General features: G+C 45.9%; 1 protein-coding gene across 1 annotated transcript in view; it reads left to right on the plus strand.

Moving 5' to 3' along the window:
* The window catches only part of MYCBPAP (MYCBP associated protein), a 110,003-nt gene that overhangs the window by 22,683 nt on the left and 62,281 nt on the right, over nucleotides 1–25,039 (plus strand). Inside the window, exons 9-11 of the mRNA XM_075347506.1 lie at nucleotides 13,405–13,520; nucleotides 13,612–13,720; nucleotides 21,767–21,959. Coding sequence (XP_075203621.1) covers nucleotides 13,405–13,520; nucleotides 13,612–13,720; nucleotides 21,767–21,959 — 418 coding nt within the window. The remainder of the gene's footprint in view (nucleotides 1–13,404; nucleotides 13,521–13,611; nucleotides 13,721–21,766; nucleotides 21,960–25,039) is intronic.

Genomic DNA, 25,039 nt, shown 5'->3' on the forward strand with positions numbered 1-25,039 from the left:
GCAGCCACCCCAGAAAATGGCGCTTTCATAGAAGCGCCATCTTCTGGCGCTGTATCCAACTCTTCCAGCTGCCCTGAAGCCGGGTGGCTAGCCAGGTAATAATGGAGTTAGGGCTAGCTGTATATTATCAGCTGGCCCTAAGCCCGAAATTCATGGTGTCACGCCAATATTAGACATGGCCACCATGAATTTCTAGTACAGATAAAAAAAAACCACAACACACAGAAAAATATTTTTATTAGAAATAAAACACAACACAATTAGTGACTCCATCTTTATTGAAATAAACCCCCCTCCGCAGTAATCCTGGGTCAGGGTCCCAAGCCGTCCAATCCGGATCCAATATCATCTGATCGGTTTGCTGGAAGGCAAAGCGATCAGATGATGTGTCAGGATCAAGTGCCTGAATCCCATCACACATCAGCTGATTGTATAAAAGCCGATTATACAATCAGCTGATGCATCAGTAGAAAAAAAAAAAAAAAAATACTCACTTATGTGCTGTGCTGATTACCGGCAGCTCCTGGAGCGATCGATTGGACAGGAGTCTGATCCTATACGATCGCTGCCGGAGCTGCCGGTAATCAGCTGATGAAGTCCCCTGACGGCAGGATCAGCTGATAGCCGGCCGGGCGCAAAAAAGCCGGCGACACCGCGATCAGCTGATGCGTCAGGTGACTGCATCAGGTGATCAGCGCCAGGTCCTGCAAGCAAGGTCCTGCCCCGGGGAGACTGCACACAGCCAGAGCGGCGGGACCGGGAGGAGCTGGGAGCGGGCATGGCACCGGGACCCTGCGGACAGGTGAGTATATGACATTTTTTTTTTTTCTACTGTTCACTTTGGTTTTCGCCGCTGCCTCCACCTCCCGCCCAGACATGGCGCCGCACGGAGCTGACATGCACAGGACGGGAGGTGGAAGCGGCGGTGACGGTACCGGGAGGATTCCTGCTTCTGTGTTTACCAACAGAAGGAATCCTCTTCCTGTACACGTCACTGTAGTACCCACCCCTTGCGTTTATAGCTGCGTTTTTAGTCATAGAAACGCGGCTATATGCGTTATTCATTGCGTTTTTAACATCTCATTGAATTCAATGAGTGAAAAACGCAGTGGAAAACGCAGAAATAATTGACATGCTGCGTTTTTGTGGTCACCACAAAAACGCAGCTAAAAAAAACGCTGTGTGAGGACAGCACTTCTGAAAACCCATTGACATTGCTGGGGAAGCAATGTCACTGCGTTTTCAGCACAAAAACGCGGTAAAAAACGCCGCTAAAAACGCGGCAAAAACGCCTAGTGCGCACATAGCCTTAGATTGCACACAGGTGACTTCCTCTAACTATGGTAATTGCTTGTGTGGCACCCCTGGGCTTCAGGCGCCACAGGGATTACACCACTTTTCAGGGGTAATATCTAACCCGGGTCAGGAGGGGGGTTAACCTGCCGGTGCCTTCACGAAACACACACAAACAACAGCAAGGTGCTTACTCACAGTGGGTTGCACTAGGGCAGACAGGGGAGTGAGCCATCATAAAGCATGGGACTTCCCCAGTCGCTAGGACTACCACTGGGGGTGGGCACCACATGGGGTAGAAGTAGGCGCAACCTTCACACTTTAGACAGAACCTTCCTGAGCACAGCTTGGGATAACACCTAGCACTGATAACTGGAGCTAATGTTTCTCTCTCTTTGTGGGCCTGTGGCTTGGAGCAGGAGGCTCGGCCCAGGATTCAGATAGCAATCGAGGGACACTTCACTAAAAGACTTTCATGGGCACCGGCAGTGACCGCCGACTATCCGGGATCGACTGGAAAACATCGTGGCAGAGATCGGTACTCTGGGACAGCGCCTGAACTACCTGTGAGTAAAAAGACTTAGAACCGCAGCCACTGCCTCTGCCTCTCCTTTACCGACGCCCAGCGCTGTGGCACCAACGTGGGACTACCATCACCATCACCACCGTCCTCCTCCTCGGGGTAATCCCGCTCCGCCTATGGGGAGCGACACCATCCCGGCTGCACCCAACATCTGCCCCGATGAGAGACCCTGCAGCGGCGGCCCCTATCCCTGGCCTCGTTCCACAGGTGGCGTCTAGATCATCTAATAGACTTTCTTAACCATCACTACCACCTCAATCCTCCATCCTGCCTCCCTACAACCCTCCAACCCTCTTTTCTGTACGCCTCGGGGAAACGGAACTGGGTCAGGCCACTCCGTGATGACGGAGAGGATCTGCACCCCCTCCCTGCAATGAGTAGGTTAAAACATCTGCCCCTTGGGGCGCTACACTTGCACCAGAAATTTTAAGGGGTTTTCATAGCAAAAGGGGTGAAAACATATGCCCATGGCAATTTTTACCTATTTTATCCCATAAATATAAGTTTTACCTACATTTTTCTCACTTCACTTCCCAAATTTAGTGCTGATGCATCACACACAGATCAGATTACAAAAATATTTAAGCACAAGTTGTAATGTGACAAAATAGGTAAAAAGCCAAGAAGGGGGAGGAGGTGAATACTTTGGCAAGTCACTGTGTATGTCGTAGCTCAGATACAACTGAAGAGGAAATGTGCAGGTAGACAGCAATTAAACTGAGATTGCAGATCAAAGGAAGAAATATCAGTCTACAAAGCTCCATACACAGGTACATCAAATATTATGGTATAATGCCATGGAAAAATCTACAAAAAGTTGGTACTGGTGTCAAGAAAAATTGGTACTGGTGTGAAGAAAAATTGGTACTGGTGTGAAGAAAAATTGGTACTGGTGTGAAGAAAAATTGGTACTGGTGTGAAGAAAAATTGGTACTGGTGTGAAGAAAAATTGGTACTGGTGTCAAGAAAAGGGTACTGGTGTCAAGGATGAAACAAATGAAAACAAATGTTCGTTCACTAGATGGCGCTGTGCCATAAGTAATAGTATAATCCTGGCATTAAAAATCACACTGTTGAAAATGTATAGGAGTAATAGCTAAGTGCATAAAATGCAATATATATATCTATATATATAATTGCCTTATTCTGTCTGTCTGTCTGTCTGTCTGTCTATCTGTCTGTCTATCTGTCTGTCTGTCATGCTCCGAAATTGTGTCCTTACGGTGACACAAAGCTGATTGGCCGCTGGGCTCGCCATGGCCCCGCCCCCCCCCACGGATTGGCCTCTCGCCCCGGCTCTCTGCAGGCCCCGCCCCCCTCACGCAATGCACGCTCGCTCTGGCCTAACTGACACGGGGCTCCGATTCCCAGGTGAGTACACACACACATCAGATCACACTCACTCTCACACACACCTCACACATCACATCCACACATCACATCCACACACACCTCACACATCACAACATGCTGGGATATCGCTTGCTTCTACACCGGCTCTGTCAGGATCCCGGCAGCGCCACACATAACCTTGCGATGCTGGGATCTTAACGGAGGCCGTGAAAGCTGGTAACCATTATACACATCGGGTAACTAAGGTCCCTTAGTTACCCGATGTGTATCATAGTTACCAGTGTACACCGGCTCACACTCACTCTCATACACACCTCACACACACATCACATCGCATCCACACATCAAGGTCCTGCAGCTGCGGAACATACATAACATAACAGCACACACACACAAATCAGATCACACTCACACATACCTCACACATCACATCGCATCCAAATACTCACAACATCCTGGGATATCGCTTGCTTCTCGGCGGCGATATTGTGCTGTGAGCTTCCAGGACCTGACGGAGGATCACATGGCCAGAAGCATGTGATATCCCCGGATGATGTGAGTATCAGCGCGTATGTGCAATATCGTCAGTGTCTGTGTGTGTGAGTGGATGCGATCGGGTGTGTGTGAGTGGATGCGATCGGTTGTGTGTGTGAGTGGATGCGATCGGTTGTGTGTGTGAGTGCATGCGATCGGTTGTGTGTGTGAGTGGATGCGATCGGTTGTGTGTGTGAGTGGATGCGATCGGTTGTGTGTGTGAGTGGATGCGATCGGTTGTGTGGGTGAGTGGATGCGATCGGTTGTGTGTGTGAGTGCATGCGATCGGTTGTGTGTGTGAGTGGATGCGATCGGTTGTGTGTGTGAGTGGATGCGATCGGTTGTGTGTGTGAGTGGATGCGATCGGTTGTGTGGGTGAGTGGATGCGATCGGTTGTGTGGGTGAGTGGATGCGATCGGGTGTGGGTGAGTGTCGGCAGAGGAGCACGGCGTGCTGGAGGAGGCTGGGAGCAGAGAGGCTGATCTTGGGGAAGGCTGGGAGGGGGAGGCTGATGCTGAGGGAGGCTGGAAGGAGAGAGGCTGAGCAAACGTGCTCCATCCGCCATACTGCGCACTCCCCATCGTGCTGCATCCCCCATGCTGCGCACTCCCAAACGTGCTCCATCCGCCATGCTGCGCACTCCCCATCGTGCTCTATCCGCCATGCTGCACACTCCCAAAAGTGCTCCATCCGCCATGCTGCGCACTCCCAAACGTGCTCCATCCGCCATGCTGCGCACCCCCCATCATGCTCCATCCGCCATGCTGCGCACTCCCAAACGTGCTCCATCCGCCATGCTGTGCACTCCCAAACGTGCTCCATCCGCCATGCTGCGCACTCCCAAACGTGGTCCATCCGCCATGCTGCGCACTCCCAAACGTGGTCCATCCGCCATGCTGCGTACTCCCAAACGTGGTCCATCCGCCATGCTGCGCACTCCCAAACGTGCTCCATCCGCCATACTGCGCACTCCCAAACGTGCTCCATCCGCCATACTGCGCACTCCCCATCGTGCACCATCCGGCATGCTGCGCACTCCCAAGCGGATGGAGCATGATGGGGGGTGCGCAGCATGGCGGATGGAGCACGTTTGGGAGTGCGCAGCATGGCGGATGGAGCACGTTTGGGAGTGCGCAGCATGACGGATGGAGCACGTTTGGGAGTGCGCAGCATGACGGATGGAGCACGTTTGGGAGTGCGCAGCATGCCGGATGGTGCACGATGGGGAGTGCGCAGTATGGCGGATGGAGCACGTTTGGGAGTGCGCAGTATGGCGGATGGAGCACGTTTGGGAGTGCGCAGCATGGCGGATGGAGCACGTTTGGGAGTGCGCAGCATGGCGGATGGAGCACGTTTGGGAGTGCGCAGCATGGCGGATGGACCACGTTTGGGAGTGCGCAGCATGGCGGATGGAGCACGTTTGGGAGTGCGCAGCATGGCGGATGGAGCACGTTTGGGAGTGCGCAGCATGGCGGATGGAGCACGTTTGGGAGTGCGCAGCATGGCGGATGGAGCACGTTTGGGAGTGCGCAGCATGGCGGATGGAGCACGTTTGGGAGTGCGCAGCATGGGGGATGCAGCACGATGGGGGGTGCGCAGCATGGGGGATGGAGCACGATGGGAGGTGCACACCTCCCCCCAACACACACACACACGCGCACTGAACAACACACACACACTAGGAATCACAAACAACGCCCTACACAGACACCCACACACACAGACAACGCTGCACACACAAATATACGCACATGCTGCACAACACACACATTGCTCAAAACATACCTCCCCCCAAAACACACCACACACACAACGCTACAGACACACAGCGCTCCACAAACAACGCAACACACGCAACACACATACAACACCGCTCTCACCCCCCGCGACACTCAGAACATGTACAGCGCCCTACACAAACACTTGGTAACTACACACAACAACATCTATATATATATATATATATATATATATATAACAAAAATCATACATGAACTACACAATACGTAAATTCTAGAATACCCGATGCGTAGAATCGGGCCACCTTCTAGTATATATATATATATATATATATATACACCATCAGATAGCAAAACTCAGGACAATAATGTCACATACATCAGAGAATTTGTTAAATAAGATACACAATGGTATATACATCGGATGTGGTACACAGTTAGAAGGCATAACTACCTATGTAAGATGGTTGGCACATGTGCAGCGTCCATATATATATATAGTTATGCCTTGTACTTGTGTAATAATTTTCCAGACAATCATCTAAGAACGCGGTCGCAGTGTACTACACGAGGTTTTTTATTAACCATGTAATGTTTGATTCACGAGCAGCATTAAGTCCTGATTGAAAAGGGAATTTAAGATTAGCCGTAATTTTGCTCCATTAAGAACAGTTTTGCTAAAAGACTTTCCCACTGTGTGTATTATGTCTGAAAATGACTAATCCGTTCCGCAGCAGCTTTAGCAGATTTCTGCAGCGTGACACACTGAATACAATATGTTTCAGTGGGAGGTGAATAGTATTATTTTTCTCATATTTCTGAAAAATAAGTGAAAAGGATATTGATTTTTTTTTTTTATGTTTCCATGAACACATAAGGCTTCCAACAGCCGGTATGGAGACTGATCCTTAGCCGAATAGCATCCGGTGCCTTTATTTTCTTCTAAAGTCTCCGTCAGTCCCAATGACTTTGTATGCTCGACTGCTGCTCCATTATGGTGGATGGGTCGCCACTAACTTTCCTGGATCACAAATAAAAGTTTACAATTACACTTTCTGTATTAATTATTATTGATGCTTTTCAAGATCTCTGCTTGCTGTTATTTAGCGGGAACCTACTTTATGGCTTGGTCATATAATGGACGCACAGAATCACTGCTCGTTACGAGACACAGCTCTGATCCACATGGAACCAAAACCGTGAAAGTGAAAAAAAGGTTCTGGATCACCATTATATATCCCCTAGTCTGGAGGACGGAAGATCAGCCCTGCCACAGCTCAGAGGAATATGGATGAAGTAAGGAAATCCAGCTCCACGGACATACAAACTTCTTTATAATGGTAAGTATAGCACAGGAGACATAAGGTTAAAACTTCATGTTAGTTCAACGCATTTCAGGTGTCACAGCACCCAAAATCATGATTGAGGGTCCTGTAACACCTGAAACGCGTAGCTGCTAACATGAAGCTTTAACCTTATGTCTCCTGTGCCATACTTACTTAAATAAACAGGCACATATGTTCGTGGAGCTGGATTTACTTTCTTCAACCAAAATCAAGCAAAAAACTAACAAAAAAACAGGCAAATCCATGAATAGAGTAAACATTTTTTTAATATATAAGTGCATTTAAGTGGCTACTAAACCCTGGCTTTTCCCCAGTTTATTTGCCTGTCTTCAGCTGCACTGATATCAGAATGTACTCATTTGGAGTACAGATGATGGCAGTGAAAGAGTCAGCATCTGTATCTCACTAACTGGGGAATAAGCTGCTGCAGGAGATTGTTTTGATACATACTGAGAAGAGGAGACAGATGTGACCCGTTCACTGCCATCATCTGTACTCTATCTGCATGTTTTGATACCAACGCAGCTAGACACATTGAAATAGACTGGGGTTTGGAAACCACCTACATTCAAATTTCTTACAAGAATGAAGCCAAGTTCCCCTAATAAAATGATATACAAAACTTCATAATTCTCCATGCTAGACAAAATTATAACAATGAAAATGTATTTACTCCTTAAAACGGTTGTCTGAAACCTAACAAGTTAATGTGGTCCTCTTTTTAATGTAAAATACTAAGCACTTTTTTTAATATACTTCAATTGAAAAATTCCCTCTTCCACTCTAATTTCCTATGTTTTTTTGTTTTTTTTTTTTACATCTAATGACATTTTGTTTGTTTATTCCAGTATGCACTGGGGATTCTAAACTAAACGTCATCAGGGGGACGTGATGAAACAAAGCGTCATCACAGATGACATTTCCAGGGTCTGGGCTATTCGCTTCTATACTGAACATGTGTTGGTTGTCAGTATTGACACATGCTCAGTATGCGCTCCTTATTTGCCAAGTAATGAATGAAGCACAGCTGCTGTGATCCCATGATGTAGTCTTCTATTCACCTGACTGCTCCAGCCAATTACATGCTGCAGTGATGCCGTGACTTTCAAACGGGTCAGACACCTCTTCTGGAGCTGTCAGAGACTGTTTATTAGTTTTAATCAGCCCATGCCCCCCAAAGTTATTTTACTTATTTAACTGTCAGACAAACTCTTTAAGAATTCATTGGCAGTTAGGAAGAATCTGTCTGATTTTCCAAGAAGAGAACCAAGATTTTTTTCCAGACCCCCAAAAATTTGATATGTAAAGAAACTAAGAAACTCAGACATACTGACCTTGTAATTGGCTGCAGCGGTCACATGACCTTGAGCAGCGCGTCATCCTAAAGCATATGATACAAAAAGTGAATGAGTGCACCACTTAATAAATTGGGATGTCCCAGGAGCATACTGAAACAGTGAAAACATACAAGAGGAAAGAAGTATGACAAAAAGGGATTATCAACAGCTAATCTATTTTTATTGGTAAAAAAAACAACAGGTATAAAAGAAAATGCCAATAGGCAATATTTCCAAACTCATATCATCATGTGCCAAAATAACAGCAATAAACAGGATATTTAGAATCCTGCACTAACACAATAGAAATGTTATGACGGCATGAAATGATGGTTAACCTGACATGGATATGACAACATCAAAGTACAGGGTGGGCCATTTATATGGCTAAACCTAAATAAAATAGGATTGGTTGGTGATATCAACTTCCTGTTTGTGGCTTATTAGTATATGGGAGGGGGGAAACTTTTATGATGGATGGTGGCCATTTTGAAGTCGGACATTTTGGATCAAACTTTATTTTTTCTAATGGGAAGAGGGTCATGTAACACATCAAACTTATTGAGAATTTCACAGGAAAAACAATGGCGTGCTTGGCTTTAACGTTTATTCGTTCATTAGTTATTTACAATTTTATGACCACTTATAAAATATGTTCAAAGTGCTGCCCATTGTGTTGGATTGTCAATGCAACCCTCTTCTCCCACTCTTGACACACTGATAGCAACACTGCAGAATAAATGCTAGCACAGGCGTCCAGTATCTGTTGTATCCTTGTATCTTCACAGCATAGACAATTGCCTTCAGATGACCCCAAAGATAAAAGTCTAAGGGGGTCAGATCGGGAGACCTTGATGGCCATTCAACTGGCCCACAACGACCAATCCACTTTCCAGGACACTGTTCATGTAGGAATGCTCGGTCCTGACACCCATAATGTGAAGGTGCACCTCCTGACCCTCCTTTCGCCCTCCTCCTGTGCTGATTGACATGGATGACGCCTCGGACGCCATCCACGTAGGCGGGCAAAATCTCGCTCATGTGCAAACATATTCCTGACTCACACAGGCACACTTCGCTCTGCCCTATTATGGCAAGTTCTCTGCTCAGGCGTGAGATTTTGCATAGCGATCTGGATGACGTCACCCACTTCATCCATATTGCCAGGCAAAATCTCACGCCTGCACAGAGAACTCGCAGTTCATGCAGGCGCACCTATGTTTTTGTCTCTGCTCGTAATAGGGCAGAGTGAAGTGCGCCTGCGCGAGCCAGAAATATGTAGATTTTGCCCATCTAGACAGATGGCATCTGAGGCATCATCCACGTCAATCAGCACAGGAGGAGAGTGAAAGGAGGGATAGAAGGCACAGATTAGGACACCCATTGGACCGGACAATTTACTTGCAGGACGGGAAATTTATAAAGGTATTTTGGGATTTATAGGGGGAGCTCAGGGGGTTCACTTTAATCAATTTGGGGCTTCGGGAAGATTGGTGTGCAATTTTGCACCTCAAAAAGCACTCAGTGCTAAAAAGAATGAACATATGCACCTTAGTGTAAAAACGACTTGCTTTGCATATATTCAGTGTTTTGAAAGTTTGTTAACCACATCAGATTTCCAAATAGATGAAGCATCTCTTCAGATGGCTTGTTTAGTTGTCTTCTTCAGATGGCTTCTGCTTGAAAGCCGCTCACTAGTTTGTTTAATATCAGTTAGCCCCCTCAAAAAAGCTAGTTGGAGCTATAAAACCTGGTTTTCTTTTAAATTTAAATGGGTTATCCGGCTTCTTTTGAGTTTTTTTCATTATTACCCTATTGGGCTACATTGGGGCAGATAAGTAGATAGAGAGCACTTACCTGCCCTGCTGTCAGCCCCTCTCCCCGGCTCAGAGTGGTCATGTGACCGCTCCTGCCGCGATTTTGCTGCTTCCGGTCATTTCATGTCAACATGGGCAGGGCCATGTTGACATGCAAATCTGGAACAGCATGTCGCCACCCTGCTGGGCGGCTACAGTGCGATGAGCCCCGCCCCCTTCCCTGCACCCACACACACATTCCCCCGCACCCCGTACTCTCCCCGCAACCTCCCCCTGCACTGCTGTGGGGTCCGTGACCTGGGGGCGGGGCCTGGCGGCGGCTGCCGTGGTGTCAGTGCCAGCACCGGGCCCCCTACTCATGATCACACATTCAAATGTACCGGCATCGCAGATCACAGATGCGGGTACATTTGAAAGTGCTGATGAGAGGGAGCACAGCGCTGCTTCTCATCACTGTCCCGCTGTATGTGCTCTATTCAGCACAGCGGTGACGTCACTACTGTGCTGATATGGCCAGAGCACAGACAGCGCGCGAATGTGCAGGAGCAGCGGGGACCGAGGACGGGTGAGTATGTACTCCCTAAATGTGTTCCCGATGGGGATGGGGGGGTCGGTGCAGAGCGCCGCATGCGGTACAGAGCCATATGTGTGTGTGTGTGTGTGGGTGTGCGGTGCAGAGCCATATGTGTGCGTGTGTGCGGTGCAGAGCCATATGTGTGCATGTGCGGTGCAGAGCCATATGTGTGTGTTCGGGGCAGAGCCATATGTGTGAGGTGCAGAGCCATATGTGCGTGTGCGGTGCAGAGCCATGTGTGCGGTGCAGAGCCATATGTGTGCGGTGCAGAGCCATATGTGTGCGTGTGCGGTGCAGAGCCATATGTGTGCATGTGCGGTGCAGAGCCATATGTGTGCGTGTGCGGTGCAGAGCCATATGTGTGCGTGTGCGGTGCAGAGTCATGTGCGTGTGCGGTGCAGAGCCATATGTGCGTGTGCAGTGCAGAGCCATATGTGTGCGTGTGCGGTGCAGAGCCATATGTGTGCGTGTGCGGTGCAGAGCCATATTTGTGCGTGTGCGGTGCAGAGCCATATGTGTGCGTGTGCGGTGCAGAGCCATATGTGCGTGTGCGGTGCAGAGCCATATGTGCGTGTGCGGTGCAGAGTCATGTGCGTGTGCGGTGCATAGCCATATGTGCGTGTGCGGTGCAGAGCCATGTGTGCGGTGCAGAGCCATATGTGCGTGTGCGGTGCAGAGCCATATGTGCGTGTGCGGTGCAGAGCCATGTGTGCGATGCAGAGCCATGTGTGTGGTGCAGAGCCATGTGTGCGGTGCAGAGCCATATGTGCGTGTGCGGTGCAGAGCCATATGTGCGGTGCAGAGCCCGATGTGCGCGTGCGGTGCTGAGTCCGATGTGCGTGTGTGTGGTGCAGAGCCATATGTGCGTGTGCGGTGCAGAGCCATATGTGTGCGTGTGGTGTGCAGAGCCATATGTGCGTGTGCGGTGCAGAGCCCGATGTGGTGTGCGGTGCAGAGCCCGATGTGGGGCTATTTGCAATGCTGTAGTGATAACATGTCAGTGTTGAGGCTGAATACTGACAGGGAATGTGTGTGCAGGGGGCGAGGCTGGACAGTGAGGAGGGGCTGGACAGTGAGGGCGGGCGGTGTCAGCTCTGACTGAGGTTTTTCACAGGAAGTGGTCATGTTTGCTAGAGCTGAATGTAAACAAGGAGCTACAGAGAATAAAGGGTGAATTCAAGAGGAACAAAAGTTAGAAAACAAAAAATAACAATGTAGGGGTGATTTATATGACAATACAGCACAGATTAGCTTAACAAAAATTTTTGAGTTTATGTCGGACAACCCCTACTGGAGTAAAAAGAAAAAAAAAAAGGCAATTTTTTTTTAACTTGAAATCTTGATTCTAATAATAGGATTCTTTGTAATTAGACATACCCTTTAAGATAGCTAATAGGAAGGGCTATGTCAGTAGTATAGTTATGCTCTAGAAATCTGTCCTTATAATAGAGTGTAGTAACTAAGATGGCCGATAAGAACTATACAAACTATATATGTGAGGGGAATTGCATAACAAGGGGAGCACAGTGATTAGCCTTGTAGCTTACAGTGTTGGGGTCCGGGTTCAGATCCCACCTAGAAGATCATCTGTAACGCGTTTGTATCTTCTCTCCATGTTTTCATGTGTTTCCTCCAGGATGTCTAGTTTCCTTCTGCATTCCAAACACATATTGATAGAGTATACAGATTGTGAGCCCCGATGGGGACAGTGATGATGATGTCTGCAAAATGCTGTAGTATCTGAAAAAAGCTGTGGAATATGATGGCGCTTTGTAAGTGAGTAAAATAAATAAAAATACTTTGCCTGTAATATCCCTTTCTGATAAAAATAGACATTTTCTGAAATGGGTATTAAAATGTTACACTTTCTTGTCACTGGAACATTATATGAAGGTACAGTACAGAAAGTCATTAATATTTTTTATATGGATTCCCAATTATCCACCATGGCCTTAAAGGGGAGATTATTAAAGCATTGTGAAGCCTGTCAGAAATGAAGGAACTTCATAATTTACTTGCTGTTAAAACTCAGCTGTGTTCCTGAGCTGTGCAGGTGGGGACGTTGCCTCCAACTCCTTTCCTTCTGCTACAGTGTGCTCAAAGCACAGACTATAGAGATTTCCATCTGTGCTTTACACAGCTCAGCCAGCAGCTCTGCAGTGATCTCTGATTGGTGATGTCATGGGGGCGTGGCCTGTGGCTGGAGATGTGCACAGGAATGGAGGGAGGGCAGGAACAGCACATGGCATGTCGCACACCGAGTAACTAACCTTATCAGCAGCGTAATTTCAGCAAGAGGTGGCGGAACTGGACTTTCACAGTGCTAGATTCCATTATAATACATGAATACATTGTTTAACTCATTGTTCCCCTACAATACACTGAGCCTGTGTGTAAGCACATTAACATTACTGGCTGCAGAAGAGTGTCAGAATAGCATGTACTGGGTGGAGTAGGAGAAATAATATGAAGGAGAAACGGTCTCCATCTTGAGACTGTATGGGAATCTCTAGATAGTACTTAGTATGTGGAGTGGGTGGGCACTAGGGTGGGAGTCTGAGTTTTGGGACAAATATACCACTGCCTTTTGGGAAATGAAGTCTCCACATAGGGAGATTCGGCTAGAAATTCAAGATGTAAACAATAAAAAAAACAAGGATGACTGCAAGGAGCAAAAATAAAGGTTACAGGTTTTAAGAGCTCATTACAGTGACAGAATATTTTTGGGGTTTTTTTGTGCCAGGAAAACCCCTTTAACCCAAGGTAGATATATTAACTAGTTCTTAAGCAGATTCCCTAGTACTGAAACTCTGCTGCCTGTTTTGTAGGATATAGATGGTTTGGAGGTGATTGGGCGAGGACGTCCATTTTCATCCGTATCTGCAGAACGCGTCCCACTAAGTGACCAGCTTCAAGAAACGGCAACGGAAGATAAAGAAAACCAGTGAGTATGCAGGAGGCAGGAATGATGGCCAGATGATGTGTAGTTCATCACGACATTTTTTACAAGGATCTGTCATACTTGTCTGTTACAGGGATCCACTCAGCGATTTCCCAGATGTCGTTCCCGATTTTGTCCTGGGTCCCTCACTGCTTTTCTGTGGTCAGCCAGCAGTTTGGGTAGAAAATCCTTTGTCTTACAGGGTAATGTAAAATATTACACAAAGCCATTGATAAACTTAAGGGTGCTTTACACGCTGCGACATTGCTAACGATATATCGTCGGGGTCACGGTGTTAGTGACGCACATCCAGCGCCGTTAGCGACATCGCAGCGTGTGACAGCTAGGAGCGACGATCAACGATCGCAAAAACGGCAAAAATTGTTGATTGTTGACACGTCGCTCCTTTTCATAATATCGTTGGTGGTGCATGCCGCTGGTTGTTCGTCATTCCTGTGGCATTACACATTGCTATGTGTGACACCGCAGGAACGACGAACATCTCCTTATCTGCGTCCACCGGCAATGAGGAATGAAGGAGGTGGGCGGCATGTTACGGCCGCTCATATCCGCCCTCCTCTGCTACTGGGCGGCCGCTTAGTGACGCCGCTGTGATGCCGAACGCACCTCCCCCTTAAAGGAGAGATTGTTCAGTGTCTCCAGCGACGTCGCTAAGCAGGTATGTGCGTGTGACGCTGCCGTAACAATATTGTTCGCTACGACAGCGATCACCCCCATGACGAAACAGCGACGTGGGCGGGTGCTATCGTGCACGACATCTCTAGCTATCGCTAGCAATATCGCAGCATGTAAAGCACCCTTTACATTATGGGCAAGAACATGACACATGAAATTCAATGTTAGTAATTGCAAAGTAAGACATCCAGGCTCCTTTACTGCATAGATTTCAGGTTTTATCTTAGTGAAGCTTAATCAGTGTATACAAATATTCTAATATACATAAAATGCATCAAGACTAGAGTTTTCACCCTAGTCTTGATTAAGGGTTCCCTGAAATTAGATGCGTCAAATTCATTACAAGGTGTGCATTTCTTAATGAATTTGGTGCATCTTCCAGATACAGCACTGCACCGCAAGAAATGAACTCCAGTCAGGGACTGGAGGACTTGTCTGAAGTAAATTACACTTTTATGGTATAAATTATGATGAATTTGTGTGGCAGTGCTTAGCCGTGCTCCTGCTTCCCACTAACCACCACACACTTTTCAATAAGTTGGTGGATCTGGTGTAAATAGGCAAAAAGGTCAGTTTTGCTTAAGTACAAGTTGCTCAAAATTTTGCAACATTTCAAACAGTCTTACATCACAATTCTGTTGAAAACTGTTTAGTCAATGTCCCCAATTCATCGCTGCTGTTTATCCAGTTTTCTGGAGTAATTTACTCCTTATTTTCGTTTAGTCCTTTGACTCTTGCCCACCCACCCACCATCGCACGGTGCCTTTGCATGAAGCAGAAGATGAAGCTCGGCCTTTCCAACAAAACAGTTATATGGGTCCTTTGTTGTAGGCCTGTTTAGCACTGGCCTTCCTGTGGTTATTTGACAGCGGCATACCGGCGTCAGGGTCCTATCCTGGCACTCAGGGTGTCCTGCCCTGGCCGTACGTTGGCCTGCGTTTCATTGTGTCCCTTGTACCACAATTTCACTCGCATATGCCCCTCTGCACCCTTCCCTGCTTTGGGTCTTTCAGCCTCTATGGGGACTTTCCCCGGTGGTCCTTTCACTTCCTTGCGGAGCGCTGGCCAATTTGACAGGAGAGTTTCTTATTTATAAATCAAGGAAGCCGAAGACATCTTCTCTCGTTGAAGATTTTATTCTCATATAGGAGGAGACAGCTCAAAAGCACCTTCCAGGAGCAAAATACAAGCGTGTCTGACCGTTTAGGATTACTTTGGTTTTTTTTTATAGTAATACTTTAAGGAACAGCTGCAAAAAAATCACGTATCATCTTAACCTTTAAACATGTCTCTTAATTTCCAGCCCACCAGATAAGGAACTTGTAACAATAATCTACTTTAGAAAGTACATTGTTTGTCCTTGGATAAATCTTTCCTCTCCTTCAATATTGTCTAGACAGGAGAAGAATAGATAAACAAAGTCTGTGGGTATAGCTTAAGGCCACGTCACACTAAGCAACATCGCTAGCAACATCGCTGCTAAGGAACAACGTTTGTGACGTAGCAGCGATGTTGCTAGCGATGTTGCTGTGTGTGACATCCAGCAACAACCTGGCCCCTGCTGTGAGGTCGCTGGTTGTTGCTCAATGTCCTGGACCATTTTTTAGTTGTTGCTCTCCCGCTGTGAAGCACACATCGCTGTGTGTGACAGCGACAGAGCAACAACTGAATGTGCAGGCAGCAGGAGCCGGCTTCTGCGGACGCTGGTAACCACGGTAAACATCGGGTAACCAAGAAGCCCTTACCTTGGTTACCCGATATTTACCTTCGTTACCAGCGTTCGCCGCTCTCACACTGTTAGTGCCGGCTCCCTGCTCTCTGCACATGTAGCCATAGTACACATCGGGTAATTAACCCGATGTGTACTGTGGCTAGGAGTGCAGGGAACAGGGAGCCGGCACTGGCAGTGTGAGAGCAGCGGACGCTGGTAACGAAGGTAAATATCGGGTAACCAAGGTAAGGGCTTCTTAGTTACCCGATGTTTACCGTGGTTACCAGCGTCCGCAGAAGCCGGCTCCTGCTGCCTGCACACGTAGCAGAGTACACATTGGGTAATTAACCTGATGTGTACTGTGGCTAGGTGTGCAGGGAGCCAGCGCTAAGCGGTGTGCGCTGGTAACCAAGGTAAATATCGGGTTGGTTACCCGATATTTACCTTAATTACCAAGCGCAGCATCGCTTCCACGCGGCGCTGCTGGCTTGGGGCTGGTCACTGGTTGCTGGTGAGATCTGCCTGTGTGACAGCTCACCAGCAACCCGTGTAGCGACGCTCCAGTGATCCCTGCCAGGTCAGGTTGCTAGTGGGATCGGAGGAGCGTCGCTTAGTGTGACATCTCACCAGCGACCTCCTAGCAACTTACCAGCGATCCCTATCAGGTTGTATCGTTGTTGGGATCACTGGTAAGTTGTTTAGTGTGACTGGGCCTTTACTCTCCTCCTCTTCATACATCAGTAGATACAGAATAATGAGTATTTCTAATATTCAGCTATTAATATGAGACTAAAATTCCTATAACACATGTTCACGTCACTTGAGCGTTAAGGCAGGTCGGTCAGATGATTGCATGCTGTTGTGCTGCCTGAAAGTTTGGAGATTTTATGTCCTTGATGGTATCTCAAGAAGCCTACCTCCTCCGGTAGAGTCTTCCCCAATATGAGATATTCAATGTGAAAATTGCACAGCAATCTATATATGAATTGAAAGGAAAGCAATATCAGTATATGCAAAAATAAGGACTAACTGTAATGGGGACAAGTAGCACGTGCATGCAAAAACAAAGTAAAAGGAGGAAAAAATGACCAAGCTGAGATATATTGTTACCATCCTACACAATGCTCTGGAAGCAGCGCCGTTCTATACATTTTGTAGTTGCTGGGAATGGTATGGAACTGTCTCACTGCCAAGTGAATGGAAGAAAGCTTGCAATATCATTCACACCCCCTGCACAATGCATGGCGCCCTTCCACTTTCCGAGAGCTACCTTTTATCAGCTAATTTGATATTAATGTTCTGTGCTAAAGATGTTCTGTAATATTCCACCTGTATTTGCTGATTTGATGATGATGTCTGGAAATATTACACATGAGTTTGACCAAAACACATCTCGTATATAATCTTAGGTCCTAAACGGAAGCCACTCCATATAAACCATATATATAAGGAGAATAAATAGGAGCATTAAAGGCTAATTATAAAAATGTTTCTTTATTTATCAAAAAAGAATAAAAACTTCATATCATGTGAATAGAAAAAGTGAAAAAGGTGCTAGATGTCAAAAACAAGGATGACCACCCATATGCTTGCAAGGGAAAAATTGAAAATTAAATACAGGGTATCTAAAAGGGCATAGTATCCCTCAAAAATGACTATGTGCAACCCTATAAATTAGTAGCTACAACTATGGTAGGGATAAAAAAATGAATTAATTAAAGAACCCATATAAGGCAGAAAGCCAGGGCTCTAAATGTATACAATTCCCCTATAGTGACTCAATCAGTCTAACACTAAAGCAATAGTAAAGGGATCACAATAGTCAAAAGATGGTGTTTTTGCCCAAAAGCTTACCCATGATTCAAGGTAATGTTCAAATCTCCTGCAAGTAATAGAAAACAACCCTCCAACGTGCGTTTCGCGGCAATATGATGTCAGCTTCTTCAGGGAAGGTGTAATGACTGCTGCCATTCAAGGACCCTAAATAGGCGGTCATGTGACCGCATTGGATCTTCCAGGACCTGTCACCTGGTGTCCCAGCCAATCGAATCGCTATAACGGCACACGTGCACTGCGTGGCACACGCCCACACCAGTCTACCCTGGCCATCCAGTGAGAGGAAGCGCATGGCACCCCCGGTAACCAAGAACGCCAGGCACTCCCTGCCCACAGTGTAAGGATGCCGAGGAGAGCAGGGTGGTGTGCTCCCCAAGCAGGGCGCATGGGCACCGCAATTCAAGGACTGGGCACCGGTATATTAGACTGTGCATATAGATAGTTATACATATATCACCCCTTCCAATATACCGAATATCACATATCCAATGCATTAGAATGACACAATAGCTTTCTCCATATCAATATTAAATAGTTGTATATAAAATAATACACCAGAGTTAATTTCAGATCTTCTTAAAGTGACACTGCAGAATGAATTGATGCACTGTCACTTTAAGAAGATCTGAAATAAACTCCAGTGTATTTTGACTCGCCTGTGGTAAATCACAAATGAGAATCACTTGTGATAAATTGTTGGTGCCCATCGGACATGAATTACCCAATGAATGATGACTTCAGTGTTTTCAAAAGCCACATGGTCAGCCCTGTTCCTTTGGCACAATGGGGAAGGCAAAGGGGCTGTCTGAGGACATCACAACTGTTATTATTAATAAATACAAGACTTCCAAAGGGTATAAGGCCATCTTCAAAGACCTTAGTATACCAGTTTCAGAAGCGCGCAATGTTATAAAGACGTTTGCCAAGTATGGAACCGTTAAGAACCTCCCTAGATGTGGGGGGACAGAGGAATATTGACAAGAGATGTCTTCGAATGTTGATGCAAATGATGGAAAAAAACCCTACGTCAAACATCTAAAGACCTAAAGGCCAACCTGGAACAGTCTGAGGTCATGGTTTCAACAAGTACCATACTGCACACACTAAACCAAGCACAGCTTTATGGACAAAAGCCAAGGAAGAAACCATTGCTGAAGAAAAGAATTAAAAAGCAATGACTAATCTTTGCCAAAGAGTACCTTGACAAACCCCACACCTTCTGGGAATTTTTTCTGTAGACAGATGAAACAAAAAAAAAGACCTTTTGGACAATGCAAAGCAACAGCTTGTTTACAGACGGCGCAATGAAGCTTTTAAGGAAATGAACACCCTACCAACAGTTAAGCATGGTGGAGGATCCATAATGCAGTGGGGTTGTTTTGCTGCATCCAGTACAGGACTTGCCTGTATCACAGGTGATAATGATAATGAAATCAGAGAATTATCAAGAGATATTGGAGCGAAATGTCCTATCCAGTGTAAGAAAACTTGATTTGAGTCGTAGGTTATGGGTTCTCCAGCAAGACAATGACCCAAAGCACACATCCAAAAGTACACAGGTATGGTTGAAAAAGAAAAAAAATCGACTGTTTTAAAATGGCCAGCAATGAGTTCTGACCTCAATCCCATTGAAAATCTTTGGGGTGAGCTGAAATCTGCCATTGGGAAAAAAGAACCCTGCAAACATTCAAAAGCTTGTACAAACTGCAAAGGAAGACTGGGAGAAAATACCAGCTGAGGAGTGCAAGAAGCTTATAGCTGGCTACAAGAAATGTTTGGAGGCTGCCGTCAATACCAAAGTGTGTGCAGCCAAGTATTAATTAGGGGCCTTTATTGCTGCACATGCTGTTTATTCTGTTTCTTCTTTGAAATTGCCACATGTAAGTTGACAATCAATGTTTTATTATTGTATTACTTTGGACCATTAATTAAAAAGTCCTGAGGACATAACTGTGGTACATTTCCCTTTATTTCTGAAGATATTGTACAGTGTATGAAACAAATGAAGGGGTACCAATAATGGTGATTAGCACTGTATATACCGTAAGTGAGTACAGTAAATAAATAAATGGGGGTCTGATCACAGATTTTGCATTGGTTATGTCTGTGGTATAATTATAACGATAGTTTGGTCACAAGAGATTGATACCCAGCACCCCCACCTTTCAGTGGCTAGCAGCTCCAGGGTCAGCTAGTCACATTGAACAGGATGCTGCTCTGCAACCAGAATAACCAGCAACGGCCGCTACGCATTGATTAGAATTGAGCAGCACAGCTCCGTTCAGTGTTTTCTTCCAGCAACCAGAGATAAATGCTGGTGTGGGTTGTCGGGTGTTGGCCTATTCTGAAAATAGGTCATCAGTGTTTTTTAACCAAACAACCCCTTAAAAGCTCATGTCACCAGATTTCACAATACAAACTACATACATTAGTACATAGATCTCTCAGACCTTATGAGACTGGTGTGTTTACTTTGTTATAAACTTTTTAAAGAAGTTATAGAGCCATTCTGATAAGGATTTACAATCTTAGGCTGCCCTCACACAATCGTATAACTCGTATGAGTATCGGAACGCATCACCCGGTGCAGCCGCACACTCTCCGGACAGGAGCATGTCAGACGCATAGAAATACAAGCATCTGACCCGCTTCTGTCAGCAGAGAAGCCAGCCGAGCCGGGTGATGCATTCCGATACTCATGCGAGTTATACGCTCATGTGAGTCCAGCCTTAGGGGCACTTTGCACACTACGACATTGCAGGTGCGATGTCGGTGGGGTCAAATCGAAAGTGACGCACTTCCGGCGTCGCTCTCGACATCGTAGTGTGTAAAGCATTTTTGATCCGATTAACGAGCACAAAAGCGTCGTAATCGTATCATCGGTGTAGTGTCGGTCATTTCCATGAATTGGGAAAGACCAATGTTACGATGTTCCTCGTTCTTGCGGCAGCACACATCGCTGTGTATGAAGCTGCAGGAGCGAGGAACATCTCCAACCTGCGTCCTGCCTGCAATGAGGAAGGAAGGAGGTGGGCGGGATGTTTACGTCTAATCTCCGCCCCTCCGCTTCTATTGGCCGCCTGCCGTCGCTATGACGCCTCACGACCCGCCCCCTTATGAAGGAGGCGGTTCGCCGGCCAGAGAAACATCGCAGGGCAGGTGAGTGCATGTGAAGCTGCAGTAGCGATAATGTTCACTACGGCAGCTATCACCTTGATATCGCAGATGCGACGGGGGCGGGGACTATCGCGCTCGGCATCGCTACCATCGGCTTGCGATGTCGTAGTGTGCAAAGTGCCCCTTAGCCTGAATGAAAGCTCCTCAGTGTTCCTCCTGCTGCTGAGATCTCATACTGCTCAGTACAAGATGCAGATGAAGGCCAGGCTGGGTGAGCAGAGGCAGAATACACTTGCACTAATGAGCTAGTTCATTTTATAGCTGGATCACAAAATGCTCATGTTAATATCAGGATTATGCTGTCAGTCGGGCATGGCTTTTCCAAGTAAGTACACCAGACTAATCAGGTCTAGGTGGTAATGTATATAGTTATTATTGTGAAATCCGATTACTTATTCGCTATAAGAATGTATTCATATAGATTGCCTCTGCATGTGTCTTGCATTTGTATTTCAGGGTTGTTGCTGGAGTCAGTGACTGAGGCTGTGTTTGTAGTAAACACATGGATTTCTGAAATCCTCAATCAGAAGATATCGATAACAGGAAATCATTAATGCTGCCATCTGTAATAGTTACCAGGAGGCATTGTTATGTTGCATCTTCACAGCCAGTAGTATCCCCAAAATATTGCTGCTTGAACTGATCCTGATGACCCTGGTACACCTAAGGCTGAATGGCACCAACGTGTCTCAGGGCTCAAATGCCCAAGGGCTGCTCCAGGCCTTTTACTTTATGGGTTTTATGCCAAAAGATGCCACAACCTGTTGTTTACCTTAGGAGTGCGTATATTAGAAAATCTGCTTATTCTTCTCCCTTCTTCCTATTGTAGGAAAAGGTTGGCATCTCTACACGTATTACTTTTGAAGCTCTTGCAGGAGAAAAAGCTTCTTCAGTCCTAGAGGTTGTTAACAATGGAAGTGCAGCGGTATGGTATGAGTGGAGACGCTTGCCACACGCCTCCAGTCTAGGAGATCGCCAAAAAGAGCCCCGCGTACAACATTTCTATTTCAACACTAGTGCTGGTAAGAAGAATTTTCATATGAGTTTTTCAGAAAAATTGACTTTTTTGTCACCAGGCTTTTGCCACCTATTCTGAGACCAGCATAACGTAGAGACAGAGACCCTGATTCCAATTATATGTCACACACAGGGCTGTTTAGTGTAGTTTTAATATAATCACACTTTTCTCAATTGGAGATTATCACTAGAGGTCTACTTGGCCTGCTGCTAGGCAGTCCTCCATATTCATGAGCTCTGTATAACCCCGCCCCTACCACTGATTAGCAGCTTGCAGTATTACCTGTGTATACCAGAAAGCTGCTAATCAGTGGTGTGGGTGGGGTTGTACAGAGCTCAGCATTCAGAAAACTGGTAGATCTGCTGCAGATAATCTAGGGATTTTATCAAAACAACAGCAGACAGCCCACTAGGTAACACATTGCTGGAATCCAGGTCTCAGACTCTACATTATGCTGCTCTCAGATGGGGTAACAAACACTGTTGACCAATTCCTTTTAACCTCTTCACGACATATGGTATACTGGTACGTCATATGTTGTCTACCTGCTTTTGATGCGTGCTCATATGCTGAGCCTGCATCTTTCCCTACACATGACAGCTGATTTGATCAGGAATATGTGCCTCTAACAGCCGCAGGTGGAATGGAAATCCGTCTATGGCTGTTAACAAGTTAACTCCCACTGTCAATCTCTGACAGCAGGATTTAACATGTGCTGGTCTGGAGCAAGTCATTCTCCGCTCCTTTTAGTGCGCCCGTGACATGATCGTAGGGCGATGATGGATTGTCATTACAGCCAGGGATCAACTGATGACCCCTGTGTCTGTCATCATGATCCTACTGTGAACGCCGGCTGCGAGCTAGCATTCATAGGAGACCGTGATTTCTGCTGATGCACTGCTGTGTATAGCACAAGCAATCAGAAAAAATGCCACAGAAGGTCAAATTACCCTCCTTTTGCCCCATTAAAAATAAAACAAAAAACCTTACATATTTGGTATAGCTGCATTCAGAAATCTGCGATCTATCAAAATATAAAATGAATCCGATTGGTTAACAGTGTAACAAATTTTGTTTTTAAAACTCCAGCATTATGTTTTTTTTTGGGGCAGCTGTAACCAGGCCCCGTCACTGACTGACAACTGGTTCTAATGCAGAGCTGCTATCAGTCAGTGTTGGGGCATGGCTACACCCGCTGCTCTCCATACACAGCCGTAACTGAACCCGTGCTGACACCGCCCCCTTGACTGAAACCGAAACACTGCCGGGAGGATTAAAGTTCATTTCCCCATAACAGCAGAGTGTAATGTGCAGGCGCCAGGCAGGTCCAGAATGCTAGTAACCTGCAGGGTAATAGAATTTTTCTGTGTGACAGGTTCCCATTGAAACCCATGTTGTGTTGAAGAAGCGTAGAAACAATGCACTTTACTCTTCTGTCATCAAACCTGAAGTACAAGCTCAGAATTTAAACTGTTCAGATCTAACAATGACAATAAAACCATAAATATTTTGCTGCTCACTGTAAGATTCCCACCTACATCTCCAAACTATATGTAACATTTAACTGGTAGTGTGAATGATATCTCAATTGTGAAAAACCGTCTGCACTGTTGTGACATCATTTATTTTGTGTATTACCCCTGTACTGTGAAATCACTGTGTGTATTATCCCTGTACTGTGTCATCACTGTGTGTATTATCCCTGTACTGTGATATCACTGTGTGTATTATCCCTGTACTGTGTCATCACTGTGTGTATTATCCCTGTACTGTGAGATCACTGTGTGTATTATCCCTGTACTGTGACATCACTGTGTGTATTATCCCTGTACTGTGTCATCACTGTGTGTATTATCCCTGTACTGTGATATCACTGTGTGTATTATCCCTGTACTGTGACATCACTGTGTGTATTATCCCTGTACTGTGACATCACTGTGTGTATTATCCCTGTGCTGTGACATCACTGTGTGTATTATCCCTGTACTGTGACATCACTGTGTGTATTATCCCTGTACTGTGTCATCACTGTGTGTATTACCCCTGTACTGTGACATCCCTGTGTGTATTACGCCTGTACTGTGTCATCACTGTGTGTATTATCCCTGTACTGTGACATCACTGTGTGTATTATCCCTGTACTGTGTCATCACTGTGTGTATTATCCCTGTACTGTGAGATCACTGTGTGTATTATCCCTGTACTGTGACATCACTGTGTGTATTATCCCTGTACTGTGTCATCACTGTGTGTATTATCCCTGTACTGTGATATCACTGTGTGTATTATCCCTGTACTGTGACATCACTGTGTGTATTATCCCTGTACTGTGACATCACTGTGTGTATTATCCCTGTGCTGTGATATCACTGTGTGTATTATCCCTGTACTGTGACATCACTGTGTGTATTATCCCTGTACTGTGTCATCACTGTGTGTATTACCCCTGTACTGTGACATCCCTGTGTGTATTACGCCTGTACTGTGTCATCACTGTGTGTATTATCCCTGTACTGTGACATCACTGTGTGTATTATCCCTGTATTGTGACATCACTGTGTGTAATATCTCTGTATTGTGACATCACTGTGTGTAACCCTGTACTGTGACATCACTGTGTGTAATATCCCTGTATTGTGACATCACTGTGTGTATTATCCCTGTATTGTGACATCACTGTGTGTATTATCTCTGTACTGTGACATCACTGTGTGTATTATCTCTGTACTGTGACATCACTGTGTGTAATATCCCTGTATTGTGACATCACTGTGTGTATTATCCCTGTACTGTGACATCACTGTGTGTAATATCCCTGTATTGTGTCATCACTGTGTGTATTATCCCTGTACTGTGTCATCACTGTGTGTATTATCCCTGTACTGTGACATCACTGTATGTATTATCCCTGTACTGTGAGATCACTGTATGTATTATCCCTGTACTGTGACATCACTGTGTGTATTATCTCTGTACTGTGACATCACTGTGTGTATTATCCCTGCACTGTGATATCACTGTGTGTATTATCCCTGTACTGTGATATCACTGTGTGTATTATCCCTGCACTGTGACATCACTGTG

Source organism: Anomaloglossus baeobatrachus, chromosome 5, assembly GCF_048569485.1.
Source record: "Anomaloglossus baeobatrachus isolate aAnoBae1 chromosome 5, aAnoBae1.hap1, whole genome shotgun sequence".
NCBI classification, from domain to species: domain Eukaryota; kingdom Metazoa; phylum Chordata; class Amphibia; order Anura; family Aromobatidae; genus Anomaloglossus; species Anomaloglossus baeobatrachus.